The sequence below is a fragment of the Myripristis murdjan genome, chromosome 10 (assembly GCF_902150065.1).
Source record: "Myripristis murdjan chromosome 10, fMyrMur1.1, whole genome shotgun sequence".
NCBI classification, from domain to species: Eukaryota; Metazoa; Chordata; class Actinopteri; order Holocentriformes; family Holocentridae; genus Myripristis; species Myripristis murdjan.
The window spans coordinates 12,840,233-12,857,045 of NC_043989.1; the positions used below are offsets into that span (position 1 = coordinate 12,840,233).

Here is a 16,813-nt window from a genome sequence, read left to right on the forward strand (position 1 = left end):
GCCTCTGACTCACTAACCAAGGAATAGCACCGACTTTGCAACTCTGTTAGTAGCCTTTCATTATTTTTGTAATCCATTACAATCTCCTCCTGCCATATGGCAGACTTCCGATGAGCCACTGAACAGTAAAACGACATCTCTATTTAGACGCTTTTGAAGGTTGTTTGTCGCTCGCTGTGTATTATTCCCTTCAAAATGCTGATACTGGGTCTTCTGCAAAGCATCGGGGGAGTCTGGTTGTGTGATGAAGGCTGTGGCGGTGGCTGTGGTTGTCACTGAACTTCTTGTCTTGTTTTCTCTCTCTCTCTCTGTGTGTGTGTGTGTGTGTGTGTGTGTTGACCCCATGGCAAGGTTGGATTGTGTGGTACACATCTGTGTGTGTGTGGGTGTTGAGAGTGAAGGCTAGGCACACTAGACAAGCCCAGCTGCCAGACAGACTCTCTCAGCAGACCTTACCCCCCCCCCCCCCAAACACACACACACACACACACACACACTCACACAGCCTCAATACAAACTAGTGTAACCCCTCCACCTCTCAACACAGAGAGGCACACATACCTTCACTCGGCAGACCACGGTGACAGGCTCGGCTGTCCGCAGCTCTGGGCATGTCACATGCTAATGTATTCATCCACCCACCCGGCAACTGGAGGAGCAGGGCTCTTAAGTACAGTCCAATCAGTCTCTGGCCTGATAATGGCTCCATTCCAGTTTTCTACAGTAGCTTTTTCCCTTCTCTTCAAATGCCATGTTGTCGACTGCCCCTGAACACTGCGCAGCCTGACAATATGGCTCTGAATTTTCAAAGCAAAAAGCACTTCAGTCCCATTATCTGAACAGTAAAGGCAAATTGACCCAGTAACCCCTTGAAGCCAGCTGTTTCCAGTATTTTCTATAGCACCTATAAACCAACCTGATTGTTTTCATTTGTTAGTGTGGAGGACACCGTTTGTTGCACTGGTTGAAAAGAAGAAATTCCTGATTGTTTGGTTATTTGTTGTAATATTTGTTTACGCATCTTGCAGTTGGTTTAGCGTAAGAAAATGGATGTGATAAATATTTGGTTTCATTTTGCTGTCCTAAGGGGAAAAAGAGAATTGTTCATGAATTAAAAACAAGCCTAATTTTTTTTTTTTTTAGCTTGATGGCCATTGGCTGAGTTTATCTAACTGGTTTTGAAAAGGTTTCATAAACCTAGTTCCCAATTTTCCAACAAAACGGGGGCATGCAATCCTTCAATTCAAGTTTGAACATGAACATCACCGAAATTGGTGTCAGGAGGTTTTCACCCAAAAGTGACAATATGATTGGGAGCAGCTTGTTTCTCCTCTGGACTGCCAGTACTGTGAGATACTGGTGCATGTGCGAGTTCATCTTGCTTGTTAATTCACGCTAACAAGGAAGACAAATGAGAGGCAGTTTAATTTTAAAAAGTGTCATTTGACATTTATCTGTTTACCGTGGCTCGCTACATCACAGCGCTTTGTCAGCTCGTTTTTCGATAGCAAAACAAAGAAAATATATCACATTTCAGTGAGGATTTCTTTTATTACATTGATTTTCCTTAAAAATCTATCCTATATTCAGCATAAGGGAGTCCATTTACAACCCATGACAAAAACAACAACAAAAAAAAAACCTTACAAGGCAGAAAGAAGCAGTGGACATACCTCAGCATCTCACAGACAACAGTGCTTCAAAGAATAACCAAGGCAGAAACAAAAATATATACAAAGTAAGCCTCAGCCAAAAAAAAGCTGCTTGATCCCCATCCAAAGTCTATCATGCAGTTGGATTTCAATGCAATGAAGTGATGTAACCCAGCACAGTTACTGATTGTCACAATTTTGCATAACCATGTACTTGTACAGTGTGTATACATTCAGAATGCCAGTGAAAACATAGAGCCCTTTGGCTAACATGGGGTTGTAAAGCGACATTTAAAGGATAATCCTGGTTATTTTCAACCTGGGCTTTATTTTCTTTATTTTCCAAGTTGTTGTTTTTTTTTTTTTTTTCCAATGAACATGAGCATTTAATGTATTTAAAATTTTGTCATATTACTTCAGTGTAGAGCTTTATGTTGCTTAAGTGCAAACTCTCCATTACACACTCAAAGGCCAAAGCAAGCGGCAACAGTTGACCAAAAAGCGATTAAAACACATCAGAACGGCGGAAGACCAACTAAGGAAATACAGAAGCAGGTGAGCAACACTATAAAGTATCAAATGGACAGTTATTACTTAAATGTCATGATAATTGTTCAATCAAAGCTATTTCAAGACCTGTTACTGCCGTGTGTTTATGCTGACTTTTTTCCACTGTAATCTCGGCAAAACACTGAAAATAGGAGCCTAAACCTTCAGTGTTCCTCTGAGCTTTAAATAATGATAAAGGTTATTGTGTAGAAAGGGCAATAACGCAATAGTTTATCTGAGTGCTATTGTCGAGTGCTGGATCTTGCTTTGCCCTTTGAGTGTGTATTGGAGAGCAGTGTGTTCATGAACTGAGGATATTTAAAGTTCTACGGCAAAGTAAGTGACAAAATATTGAACAAAATCAATTGTCATGATGGCTAAAGCTAGGAAAATAAGGTCCAGGTTGAAAACACCCAGAATTATGTTTTAACTCCTGTCCTCAGGTGCTAGGGCAGATGGAGGTCAGCGTGTCTGACTGTCCTCACTCTGCAGCTCCAGCCCCGGTGAAAATACAACCAATTTAGCCATGATAGCACTCACGATCAATATGGCTTCAGCTCCAGTAGGACTTCAGGGCCAATCAGACGTCTAGCCTGAGAGGTCCTTAACAAAGTGGGACAAAGAAATAAAGAAAGCCCAGACTCAACTGGCCAAAGAGCAGGAGAGGAGAGGAGAGCACCAGAATTGCAAATGCATCATAGAAAACAGCATTGATGAGTCATTATACCAAATAAAGAAATAACCAAACAGAGTTAAGATCTGATTTCAAGCAGATGCTGATTGACACTGTAGATACTGATAATTGAAGGGCTATAAAGCACAACAGGACATATTTTGCTGCATAGCCCCTTCTGCTGGACTGTTGAAAAGGGTAAAGAGGTATGTCCGCTGAAAACAGATTCAAAGCACATGTAATACAAATTTAAATCCGACACACAACGGAAGATATCTACAAGGATAATAATATGATAATGATGCTGCACTGAGCACTTGAGTCCAAAAACTGTGGAAATACCAAATTTTAATATATGGAATGCTTTACAAATGAAAAAAAAAAATGTTGGTCTTAAAAAAAACCTACCAAATAAGTTTCCTGGTATTATTTTCATATTCTTTGAAATATTCCCTCGTTTACATATTAAAAAGAAAAACAAATGTGCCTTTTTTATACAGAATTTAGAAATTCACAAAATAAATAAATTCATTGCGGCCTTAAAATTGAATCTCAATTGTATATTATATGTATATATATATATATATATATATTCATATATATATTCCATTTCATATAAAACAGGATTTAAACCTCGAAGATACAAGCCTCTGTAGCAGAGGCTGATACAATCTATTTCATCCTGTGTATTCTCTTTCTCTCTCCATTCCTCCCTCTCTATCTTGCTCTGCCTCAGGTCTGCAGCTATATACAAACAGGTCTGATATTGGACTGTCCTTGGTAGACAGAAAATGCCCATTTCCATAGTAACACAGTGTTTTAAGGCCGGGAGTAATAGAAGGAAATGCATACCTTTTTGTCTATATGAAAATAAAGGAGTAATAAGGTCTCAAAAATCAAAGAGTATGAAAAATCATCAGTCCATTTTATGCTTTCCCAGACATTTCCAAGAAAGAGTCTCGAGCTGTTTGAACTTCCTGTAAGGCACTCTTCAGTTAAACTCTGACATTGCATCCATCCCTCATGCCTGGGAAGGCAAACTGGTGTGTGGTTAAAAAAAATAAAGAAAGGAAAAACCACACACGTTATCTCAAGTCTCATTTCACTGCACCATTTGGCTGTTTTTGGTTTGTCGCATTGTCCGATTTGGAGCAATAGTCTCTGTGAGCATCGCTACCAGTCCAGTGAGATCTGCAGATAAGAAAATTACTAGTCTAACTGGCACATTTGGTACAGGGATCCCTGGTAATTCTAATGGCTGTTTTCCTAGAGGGTACGATTTGTATGTGTGTGTGTGTGTGTGTGTGTGTGTGTGTGCATGCGTGCGCACGCGTGTGCGTGCGTGTGTTTGTGTGTGTGTGTGTGTGTGTGTGTGGTGAGGGCTGTGTCTACAGAAGATAATCCCAGTTCTGACTAATAACATTTCTGAAAAACTGAATGCTCCCTTAATGTTCAAAATTAGGCACATAGTCACAAAATTTGTGAGTAAACAAAAAATTCTGAGGCCAAATTGACCACCCTTTAAGAGCAACACACTGCAATATCCCTTGCTCTGATCTTTGATCAGATAATTATGGTAGGAAAACGAAAGTCTGTTATGAAAAATTATTCAATTGCTGTTTTCATTTAACCCAGTATCGGAGAGTCCTGTAGCCCTATACTTCTGTGGGCTCTGTCTTTATCTGGATAAAGTTTACAGGGAGTTGGACAGACAGTGGCAGCTCCTGCAGGCCCTTGACTCCCTGCTCAGGCTGCAGGGACATTTCCCCACGCACCTCCAGCTCCTCCACAGGGGTGAGGCCCTCACTGGGGCTGCTACTCTGGGAAAAGTGTCCATTAACTGTGGTTTCGCCGCCAGATTCCTGCCCCTGACTTTGACTGGTGTCAATGATAACAGTCCTATAATTCAGCTCTGCTTCTCCTGCCTCCATCTCTTCTTTTGCAAAGGTATTAGCCATCAGTGATGGATCACTATTGACCAATGACTGGAAGTAGTTGGGGTCCAGGATCTCCTCTTTGACCTGCAGCCCATGGAGGTCGCTGGACTTGAGCACAGTGGCAATTACGGTACCAGGCTGCTGTGCCACCATGGTCTGCCCACTGGTTGTGTTGAGGGTAACCAGGCGGGGGAGACCATTAAGACTGGAAGCCGTGGAGCTGATGACTCCCGTAGGGGAGGTGCACGAAGAGAGGGAGGAGGCGGTGGAGGAGCCCAGGCTGGTGACCAGGAGCTGCTGGCGAAGGCTGTCCTGGAGGTTGCTGGCCCCAGTAGCTAGAGAGGCTGCCTGGATGGTAAGCAAATCCTTGCCACCTCCTGTGGTAGAGGGTAAGGTGTGGAGTATTACCCGAGGAGGAGAGGAGTGGCTGGAGTCCCCGTTGGCCAGAACAGTGGTGAGGGGCACAGACTGGAGTGAGCTGGGGGATGTTAGGACCATGGGAACTGATGTAGGAGCATTGATGGTCCTTAAAAAAAGAAAATGGATAGCTTTGAGAATCACTCAATTGAATAGCTATTCATGTCATCAACAGCCTCTTCATGTTCTTTTACAGTACTGCTGTACTTGAGTATTCAGCTAGTAACACTACAAATATAGACAAAAATTTATCTTGAGTGAAGCCCTCTTGAATTCTCTTGGCCTGCACACAGAAAGTTTCTACAGTATATGGTTATGATCCTAAACAGAAGCACTTCCTACATTAATACAATGTTGTACATTGACAGTTGCTGCCCTGCAGAAATCTTTATTTACGATTGTTTTGTCTTCTAAATGTGGTCAGTGTTCATTAGTCATGAGAAAAGCCAGACCATTGCTAATACATTGGAAATACACATGCATCAAAGGAAAACTGAACCAGTTTCACTTTCTGAAAACTGACTTTTTGTAGATACAAGGTTTCTGCCGGGAATGGAATTCCCTTTAAGATGATAACCATTAATAAAAGGTTGACAGAGAGACTGCTGGAAACAAGGCTGAGTCACTCGGATATTATGTGACTTTCAAGGACAAGTGTATGTGTGTGTGCATGTGTGCGTACGTGTGTGTGAGCACATTATTTGGCTCAGACTGTGTTTGTGGTATATGTCAGGGGTTCCTAAAGCGGTTCATGTCAAGGAAGCCCAGACAGATATGCTTTACACAATAGAGCCCCCATTTGATAAAGGATTTGTCTGCGGGACCCCGGTCTGAAAAGATTTGTGTTGCACTGTAGGTAAAAACATGAAGCCTGTCATCAGAAGTTAATCTTACACAGTGTCCTCTCCCATTGTGTGAAATTTTAATGGACCAAGATGCAGTGACAGTGAACTATTCCTCATTTTGAGGACCACTCTAAAAAGACCTCTGGGGTTCCTAGATCCCAGCAGAGAAACCTCTAATATAAGAGACTGTGTACACTACCTCCCAAGAATATATAGTCCTCTTGCAAATGTCCTACCTCACAGATTGTGCTGGAGCTGAAATGGCTGTCCCCTGGTTGGGCTGCAACATATGGACGTTCTGAGGGAGCTGCTCAGCCTGTCCGCCATGTGCTTCCTGGTACACACCATTATCGTTTGGCTCTTTCTTCATCTGTCTCACCGAGACATGCTGTTGACCATGAGTCCTCCCATGGCCTTTGGACCCTCCACGAACCATAGACCGCCCATTGCTGGCAGATCTCTGGCTCCCATAGCCAGAATTGGCATCAGAGGCTGTACCTTCATCCTCAATCACCACCAGATCGCTTGGCATCTCCTTGAACTGGTAGACCAGCCGCTGCCCCTCCACCTTAGCCAGGATGCCTCTCTGATAGTAGTACCTAGAAAAGAAAGCAGACATAATACTTTTTAACACATTATAGAAGTTCTCATCATCAAATATTAACAACTTCCTCCAATTGCCATTATGGTTATGAACTAAGCTATAAAATCATGTCAACAGAGTCCAATGCTAAGTGGGAACTACAGGACATGACAATGCCCCTACAATGCCCTGGAGTTTTCAGTTATCTGAGCTGAAGACATGGTGCTCATCAGTATGATCCTCTCACCTGAGAGCTCTTCCCATGGTCTCGTAGTTCATGTCAGGCTTGTTCTTGTGTTTGCCCCACAGTTTGGACACAGCTTTAGAGTCTACCAGCTTAAAGATACCCTTCTCCCGTTGTGTCCACTTGATGTATTTGGGACAGGTGTTTTTATCTTGCAGTAAAGCCAGGAGGAACTCCCATAGGTAGATGGTGTTGCCTGCAATTTCAAGGAGAATAAATTAACTCATGTATTTAACATGCAAGTCTATTAGAGCTTAATGGTACTGCCTTGGAGAAGCGTTGTATAGATCTATAATTCATTTAGCATTTCAGAGTTTTACTTAACAAATGCAAAATGGCAGCTATGCAATTACAACAGAAACTACTCTGACTCTTACAACCAGCATTGTGTCAGTGGTGCCTGTGTGTATGTGTGTGCACCTAGGCAGGGAATTAATTATACTGAGCTTGGCAATAGATTACTCTAATCTGCAAGTTGCTTTGGCCATAATTGGTTAAAAACAGCAACCCTTCCAGCAGCCACTTGAATCCCAGACACCATGACAGGGTGATGTATATGTGTGCGGTTGAACCCACTGTCCCCAGCCCCCTCCTCTTTCTGTGTCGCACACTGCATGGTGCAACGGAGAGGGGGCCCACATCTAACAGAACTAATGTATTTCTATCAGTAGTGCATCAATGTGCCCTCCAGCCCGCAATCACTTCTCTTTCCCTGTGAAACACAGCACTTTGAGATCACCTCATCAATTAACTCGCCCAGATTCAACCCCACTGGACTGCAGGGGTTGAGGACTGCTGTTTGCACACTACACAAGAGGAAACACAGAACATACACAAGAGGAAGAGCGACCTTGCTTTTTATTGGCTCATTACAGAGAAGTGTACTAGTTAGTGAGACTTACCTTTGCCCTCCTTGCTCTTCTTCCTGAGTGGCAGGCTGGGAGTGCTGATAGGGGAGCAGGGACGCACCACTCGCGGCTTGCGCACTACGATACAAAGAGAGGTTTATTGTATTTTAGGGTGAAAGGTCACCGTCAAATCACCCAATTACCTACATTACTGTCAGCTGCTGAACACTGAAATTTTTGGCGCAAGAGATGCGATTCTTATGCTCTAACAATGCCCCCCACAGGTGAGAAGGACAACAGCATTACCTTTGGTTTTTTTCTGAGGTTTGGATGGACACTTTTGGGGAACCTCATCCATAGATGAGGTGTCATCATCCAGAGATACATCAAGGCCACCACTGTCCATATGGTCAGGTCTCAAAGGGATGTAATTCAGTTCTGACTCCAGCAGAGTGCCATAGGTGTGAACTGAGTATAAACAAGAGAGATACTAATGTGGCAAAGACCAAAAAACTCTTTCTCATTTCCCGCCAGATCTAACGCCTTATGATCAAAGACGGATCAAAACGGCATGGTTCCTCATCACTTCTGACAAAGAAACAGGGGGAAATTAGCAATGCAAAATAACTTACTCATGCGCTTCTCATCCAAAATGTTGTTTGGAGACTCCATGTTAAGAAGGGCTGCTGCTGCCTCATTGGTCTCCATGCTGTCCTCTGTGCCTGAGGGTGTTGTTTCTACCGGCCATACAAAAACAGTCATCAACACAAAATCCATATATGTAAATATGTTTGACCTGAATAAGAGAACATTCAGTATTGTAAGTGAAGCATCTTCAGGCTGTGTTTTAATTATGGAGTTTTTATCATTTCACAATCTGCAGCAGGGACAGACATATATAAAATCAACACTGAAATGCAACATCAGACTTAGTTTTATTTGCCAAGTCTGCACATACAAGGAATTTGCCTTGGTGGATTACACGTTGAGAAATAGTAAACATAACACAACAAAAAATCACAAGTAGTATGAAGTAGTATAAACCAAGCATGTAATCAGTGGTAAACTGACTATATTGGTGCTTGTGGAAGCATGCATGAAGAAAATGGTGCAGTGCTAAACACCCTCAGCCTAGAAAACGAGTGGTTTACCAACCAAAGCTTAACTCAAGTGATGCAACAGTCAGACTCTGCAACAGTCTTTATAGCTGTGTCCTCCAAGAGCACATGCAAATTAAAATTAGAATTTTTGGGGACAGACAGAACAGCTTATACTGGCTGCACAAATAAAAACAGCTGAAACAAATAAAAATAGAAATTTAAGAAAAAAGTCTCTCCTGCATGTGTCTTACTTAAATATCTTAAAGGACAACGTGTAAATAAAGTGACTCATATATGATTTGACATTTCAATTTGTTTTCACTAAAAATGCAAAATATGGATGGGAATCTATGAACAGGAAATAACTCCATACCCTGCTGGTGCAGTGTTTACACAACATCCCTTTCTGTGTGTGTGTGTGTGTGTGTGTGTACTAACTGTGGCAATTTAGGCTTAACATTATATATTAATTCCCTTGCAAAGTACAATTTTCTTGTTATTAAGGAAAATATCACCACAAATCGTAGCCACCCATTTTCTTTGCATCCTTACCTGAGAGATCAACCCCTCCCACCATGATGGGCTCCTCCACCACATGGAGAGTGGTGTCCACCATGATGCCGTTGGTAACCTCATCGGACTCCAGGCCTGAATAGACCTGCATCAGGTCGGCTGCAGGCACCTGCTCCACAATCACTGCTGGGAATACTGACGGGTCATCCAGCTGAACATAGAGAGACGCCAACACAGGAAACAAATACAAAGAAGGTATGAGACATTGTAACACAGGTATTATGTCTGGGAGGCAAGTGGATTGACTGACTTTGTGTGCATGTGTGTTTATGCGTCTGTAAATGCACACACATTTGTACCTCAATTTAAAAATGGCATTAATTCTTCCATTACATGTGAAAATGTAACATAAGAAAACCCAAATTCACTGACAGTTTAATGTTATAGCTTGATTTTGGCTTCTCATCCTCATTACCTTCTAAAATACAGTAGATTCATGCCCAGCTAATATAGCAGCACATAGCATGAAGGAGAGCTCATTTCAGAAGTGTTGCAGCAGTCCACAGAGACCCACTAGAGAGGACAGGAACCAGCTGTCTGATTTGGCCTACTTCTCCTGAGAAGTTAATCTTATGCTCAGAGATTTTATAAACCCAAACGAATGTTAATTGATCAATCATGAATTCCAGGCAAGCACTCCTCTCATCTTGCCCCTGTCTTGCTCTGGGAATTTCAACCTTGCCTTCTCATTTCCAGTATGACATAACCTAATGCAGGAAGGAGCAGGGGAACAGAGGAAATTACAAGAGTTGGGGCCAAACCGTTTGGGACTGACACAAGAGCTATTGAGAAACCCGGCAAACCTGAGAGCTCCTCCCTCAACACACACCATGTCAAGAGTACCCACTATGCACTTAAGGGACAGATGTAGAGGCCAGGTTAATTCTTTGACTAAGTGAGTCACTTGGCCTTCTGAAATATACAACCTCCTTTTGTTTTGTTTTCATGTCGTTTGTCTGGTTCCGGTAGCCTTGTGCAACAGCTTTCCATTTCATTTATTTCCAAGTGTTTGAAAAACATACAAGATGCAGATTGACCTTACACAGAGACTGTTGCTAGAAAATAAAAAGTAAAATACAAAGGTCTAGATATGGCATAAAAATATTCAGAATCCTTGTATTTTGACGACATTTGCTCATAACAAATGCCATTTGCAATCGCTGTTTCTATGCAGATAAAAACAACAGTGTCAGATGATGACCAGGAGATGGCGGCAGACTACCTTCAAAATTGTATCAATATTATTACTAGCAAAAGATCAATACCAAGCAGCATATATAATGATTTCTAGAGGCCTATTCCATGACTAAACTAAAAGTGAAAGTGTACTCAAGGCAATTATTGGCAATTATTTGCCAATAATAATGCCAAGCTGCATGCAATCAGAATGAAACTAGCAGTGCTGCCGTACACATACTAAAGTAAAACATTTAAGTTGCATTGTTGACGATATCAGGATTAACTCAGATGCATTAGCTACACTGGCAAACACTTTGAGCATGGTGACAAAGAAGGGAAGATGCTTGCTGTTCATCTTAAACAAGAGGAGAGCAAACAGTCAATTCAAGTTATAAGAGACTCTAGAAAATCTGTCAATGCCATTGACAATGCTTACTGCCACAATATGTCTTTGTCAAAAACCTGGGAAAGACCACCAGTTAATGAACTTTTTCCAACCTTTAAGTCTCCTTAACGATTATAAAGTCTGGAGAAAGTTATTCCATCTCTAGTGAATCTGGACCAGGTGGGATTCGTAGCTAGGCGTGAGTCAGGTAATAACATGAAGAGGCTGTTTCAGGTAATGTCTAGTGCCAGCTCTCTCATAAGAAGCTGTCTATGCCGAGGAGTAAAGGCAGATTGGGTGTACCTCACTTGTATCTCTATTAACTTTCATACAACGCCAGATTCCCCATTGTATGGGATTATGGAATTACAACTTAAAAACCAAACTGGGATAGGCTGGAGAGTCTGATAATCACAGAGCCAGGTTCTAACCTATTGATCAAGATGCCTATGAATGGACATAACTTACATCAGGTAGGCCAAATTGTGAAAGACAATACCATAATTCCATTTTCAGAAATGACAACAAAATTTAATCTGAATGAATCCTCTTTTCTGTTGTATTTGCAGTCAACAGATACTGTCACAAAAATAATCTCAAAGAATACCTATACAGGTTGCCATGAACATCTGGATAGCCTTAAAAAAAAAAAAAGGGGGGGGGGGGGGGGGGGGGGGGGCTTGAGCACTCTATGTGGCCCTGTCCAGCTGTTAGGGCCTTTTTGAACTTTATAAGTATGGAAGAACTTGCATCATCACAATAAGGTCATTCCTGGACTCACAAGATCTCACCCTCTTCTCTTGGTGATATATAAAGAAAATAAGGACATTATGTGTTGGAGCAAAGCATGTGTTGATGTAAGATTATGTGCACGCATGTGTTCTCATGGGCACACTATGTGTCAAATATAGATTCATGCATAAAATGATTCAACACTGTTAGTCCTCTCCATTCCATCCTTTCACTGGTTTGTCTTGTCTGCATTCGCCATGTCCTTGTGTCGTCACACTGTCATTTTTATGATTGTCTGTCTGTCATGGAAATTCTAACAAAAAATCTAAACGGAAAAAAGACACTGAAAAGCACACTGAACAGCAGAGCAATTAATAATGAAGAAAGTGTCACATTGCAGTATGCTGACACCCCTTCCCTCTTATATGTATATCTGTATATTATCTATTCATTCATGCAAATTTAATTTCAGCAATGAAGGTCAATTAAGAACACATTCTACTTAGATGATGGCCTGGGAAAGGCAAACTATATAGGCCTGTATACTGTATATGTATAGTAAGTGTAGTGGGAGGATCATGCATAAAGGCTTATCTGTTTCTGTGCACAAGTCTCCATTGTTGGTTTGAACCTCTAGGCCATACCAGGTGTCTGGGCCTTGAGCCGTGGGGGTGGGGAGAAGGGCAAAGGAGTCCAAGGCTATGCTCACATTCAGCTACACTTTAACTAGGAAATTAACAGACCAACTCATTATCTCTACACAATGTTAGATGGTTAAGCCTCACAGGCAAGCCCAAAAGTAATTGCCAAATGATTGCTTATAAGTACATCATTCGACACACATTTAGTGTGGTATCTATGAGTCTAAAGCTAAATATTTCTACAAGACGTCTGTCTGTGAACATCCACAACAAACTGTCTGTGCAGTGTCAGCAGCATCGCTGACCGAAAACTATGAGGCTTCTTGGGACTACTGAAACCCTGAATTTTGCTTTGACTATAGAAACTAACAACATCTCACGGACATATACAGCATGTTTGCTATTAATCAGAATCTTTAGTCGACATATTATCGGATAGCTAGACAGTGAGGATACCTCCTCTGTTCTCGGTGCACTGATACTTGCTGTCCTTGAATGAGTGTTTGTGTGTGTGCAGACCAAGACATTTGGACTATCACTTTGGTCTGCTAAGTTCTCTAGCCTGTGCGTCAGCAGCAGTGCCGTCTCCCCTCCCCTCCCCTCTGCAGACTGAATCCCACTTGGAGTCTGCTGACAGAGCATAAGAAGTCTGAGGCTGCTGTCTCCGCCGTTGTTTTGATGTAACAGGATTCTGTTTTTGCTGGGAACACCTGCAAACTGGTCTTGTATTGTCGTGTAAACTAGGTGACATTTTGACCATTTAGAAACCTGTCCCAATGCACAGGACAATAAGTTTTCAAGAGTCAAAACCCTGGCTCATGGTGCAAGTTGTGTGAGGAGTGTTGTAGCACAATAGGCATCCTAAATTTAAGATATCTGAGATTTTGATGTAGAAAATACATAAAACTGAATAATAAAGAGGAGGAAAATAATTATTTGTGTTGGCAAGTTTTGTACAGTTGGATGTCTGTTTGCTGTGAGTAAAACTGCCTCTTCCTCTTTGTTGACTTGAATAGCATTCTTAGTAACAAGAGAGATAAGAACTATAGGCCCCATTTGCATTTCTAAGTTCCTTTTTCTGCCTTTGAAAACAACGCCATCTACAAGCAGTTTCTGCACAACCCACTCTTCTCTGCATTACCTGCCCAGCCACAATTTTGAGTCCAACGGTCTGCACACTTCAGTGTCTTCCTAATCATAATATTTGAGGAAGTGTAGTGGCCCGTAACATGAGAGGGAACTATCAGAGCACCAGGAGTTGTTCACTTGCATGATAAATGCATTTGTTATCTTACCTTAAAAATATAGGGACAAGTTTCACTTTACTTCTACTGCTTTCAGAATAGGGAAATGAATCTATTTTTTTGAAGTTTCCCATTGTTGAATAAGGACTAAACTGAAACTTGATTGTTTCATTACAGCTACAGTAGCTAAATATCATTCTGCAGTCATTGCATGATATACCGCAAGGAGCTACTTATTGACTTCAAAACAATATAGCAAGACTAATCATTATAGAAAGTTCTCTATGGTTTCACCTGGCTCTAATGGCTTTATTGTGGCCAAAATAAATCTTTACACCAGCTGAAAGAGCTGGGTACTTTAGCCGTGCGTTAGGGTGTCCCATTGCTATTGTGGGGTATTTCTAAGACTCAATAAATAGGAGTATAATGTTTGCATAAAAGCTTGTGTGGGTGCAGGGAGGAACAAAATTGTAGCGCTGGAACAATGCACGACCTTTTGGTGGAATTTTCCCGTCACCTCCAAACAGTGTTGTAACTGGTCTGTCAGGTTAGGCCTGAAGCAGCACTATTCAGGGATCCAGTGACAACTTGTTACTCTAGATACACACACACACACACACACACACAGGGCCACAGGTACACAGATACACATAAACACACACATTTACACTCAAAATCAAGCCTGCCCCGGGCAGACAAAGGTGTGGGGATGAGATAACAGCACACCTGACTGGACAATAAAACACAAGCAGTCACAAGTTCACAGACATGCATACAGACAGTGAGGTTTGTGTTCCAAACATCTTCATAGCCAAGCCACACCTTTGCCTCCCATGTTCACTGACACAGAGGTCTTTCACTTCTCCCATGGCTGCACTTCCAGCCGCCCTCCCTGCTCTTCCAACATCCCCTCTTTGCTCCATCCTCCCTCCTCCTGTTTTCTTCCCCATCATCTCACCAGAGTTAGAGATCACAGGCTCTGACCCACAACTAGTCCCGCCCCAGTATCTGTTTACACAAGCTTGTTTTTCTTGCTATGAGGCCTCCATTAATCAATGAGATCTCATAGAGCTGCGTCTGTTTTGGGAAGATGAATGGCGCAACACTGGTCTAGAGGTCGTTGCATCAAATCATTCCTCTGTTTATGGTACAGTAGTGCAATATAGACTAGGAGTCCAGCCGTGTGCGAGGCTTGGTAACAAAAGGTTAGGTTTAAAAATGTTAAAACTGTACAGTAAATGTTTCAGCAAGGTGATAGCTACCTGATTGATCTCGTCCATCCCGTTGCTGGCGAATTCAAACACCAGTTCACTGGGCTGCACTGCAGTCGTCATGGCAATGGAGTTCAGAGGGCAGGGAGGAGATTCAAAACACTCCTGCTCCTTCTCTGCACAGACAAGGCCAGCAAATGTGGCAGCGCCTCAGTGTAACCACACAAAATGGCTTCCACTTGACAGATCTGACTCTTCCTGGTTCGCTGTGCAGCGCCGTCAGTGCCCGCAGCAGCAAGTTGGCTCAGGGAGAGACCACGAGCTGGGTTTCAGAGGCGTGCGGTGGCCCAGGTGGAAGCAGCCTCGTCCCTCTCTGACACAGAGGCTGAGTCCCGCTGCGCCTGGAGCATCTACACCTAGCAGAGAGAAGAGGCAGATGCTGAGGTCAGGAGACATATTAGATCAGTTTAATTTCACTGAGAGAGAAACTGGGGGGGGAGGAGCAGAGACAGTGCAGAGACAGAGGCTGTTATTTGTAGGTGTTTTTGAGGCTCACATGGCATGTGTGCAGTAAAACAATCTCCTATCCATACAGTTTCAGACAGGACACAGATATCTGAAGCATGCCCGGCTCTGATCCTTGATGCTGAAAAGGCCACAAAGCGGGGAATTCAGATCTCTCATTCCTGCCTGCCTGCCTGCCTGCCTGCCTGCCACACAAGCTAACCAAGCAGAGTCAAGACCATGGAAAAACTTCACTCCAGAAAAATAGCTGTCACCAGAATTCACACTCACTCACAGTGTAATTCTATGCCTGTAAGTATTAAAAAATGAGTTTTTTCCCTGTATTGTTCCTTTCATTCTAAGCATGAATCTTAATTCTAAAATTAGAGTTCTGACAGTGAAATACAAGAAATGTCTGTATTCATACCTATATCTCCTCTGTGCATTTCAGGCTCTCAGGCAAAGATGTAGCTTGTCCACATAGATTCTATGAAATCATTAGCATGTGGTCAGGAGCACCCTGACTTAGTGAATAGTTTATTTTAACACACCTGCGCTCTATCATTTCAGAACTGTGTCTGTCTCCGGTCTCTGTAGGGACGCACCCCTTCCACGCACAAGCAGACACACATATTCACACACAAACACCACACCACCCAGGATCATAAGGCTCAAGGGGCTGATATTATGATCACGAGTACACCCCCGCCCCAACCACCTCCCCCCACAGACACACACACACGCTCACACACACACTGGTAAAAGAGAGAGATCACACTACTGATGGTGCTCCTTGAGTCTCTCTCTGCCAACCCTCGGGGAATTACTGTGATTGCAGGTGGTGGGGGAGGGAAATTGGTGGTCACGCGTGCGTGTGTGTGTGTGTGTGTGTGTGTGTGTGTGTGTGTGTGCGCGCGTGCACATGCATGTCAAAGAGTGAGTGTGTTGAGGTGTGTCACAGCAACAGTCTACCCAAAGGCAGGTTTCAGGGGCTGAGGAAAGGGAGGGGCTGACACTGGGCTTAAGAGTAAGTGGAGAAGAGACAGAGAGAGAGAAAGAGGAGAGGAGGGAGAGGAGAGGAGGGGGGGGGGGGGGGGGGGTACCAAGCCTCACACCCTACTCTCCCCACTCTCTCAGACACCAAAGTGCTGGCAACAGTAGAGAGGGGAGAGATGGCAATGTTTCGTGCACCCCCCCCTTCTCTCCCTCCCTTTTCCCACTGCTGCAGGGTGGGGCCTATTTGCTTTGAAATGCCTGTGTGACTGACGAAGTTGCATTCCAGGCCCAATTGTGTTTTGAAGGGGGCGTTGTGGGAGAGAAGGTGGGAAAGAGGGGAGTCGGGACTGAACTCCCGTGGCTTTAAGGGCATACGGGGCCAACCAAATTGTGTGATCAAGTTCCGCTTTATCTTGTGTCTCTCTGCTAAGCATCCAGAGGGAATGGTAACATGTGGCCTGGCTCTGGGAAGCATTGCTCTGGGAGAACAGACAGATCGA

The 16,813-nt window shown here is 43.0% G+C and overlaps 1 protein-coding gene across 7 annotated transcripts in view; it reads right to left on the reverse strand.

Annotated features, from left to right (window-relative positions):
• Positions 1-1,938: 1,938 nt before the first annotated feature.
• Positions 1,939-16,813, reverse strand: part of elf1 (E74-like ETS transcription factor 1) — a 43,578-nt gene continuing 28,703 nt past the window's right edge. For 4 of the 7 annotated variants that reach the window (XM_030061836.1, XM_030061835.1, XM_030061838.1 and 1 more), the window contains 8 exons: positions 14,865-15,229; positions 9,401-9,590; positions 8,381-8,488; positions 8,055-8,216; positions 7,803-7,886; positions 6,904-7,096; positions 6,310-6,672; positions 1,939-5,337 (listed from right to left, as the gene is read on the reverse strand). In XM_030061836.1, coding sequence (XP_029917696.1) covers positions 4,530-5,337; positions 6,310-6,672; positions 6,904-7,096; positions 7,803-7,886; positions 8,055-8,216; positions 8,381-8,488; positions 9,401-9,590; positions 14,865-14,936 — 1,980 coding nt within the window. In that variant the 5' untranslated portion in view covers positions 14,937-15,229 and the 3' untranslated portion in view covers positions 1,939-4,529. The remainder of the gene's footprint in view (positions 5,338-6,309; positions 6,673-6,903; positions 7,097-7,802; positions 7,887-8,054; positions 8,217-8,380; positions 8,489-9,400; positions 9,591-14,864; positions 15,230-16,813) is intronic. The other 3 variants (XM_030061842.1, XM_030061841.1, XM_030061840.1) reach the window with 3 other exon arrangements.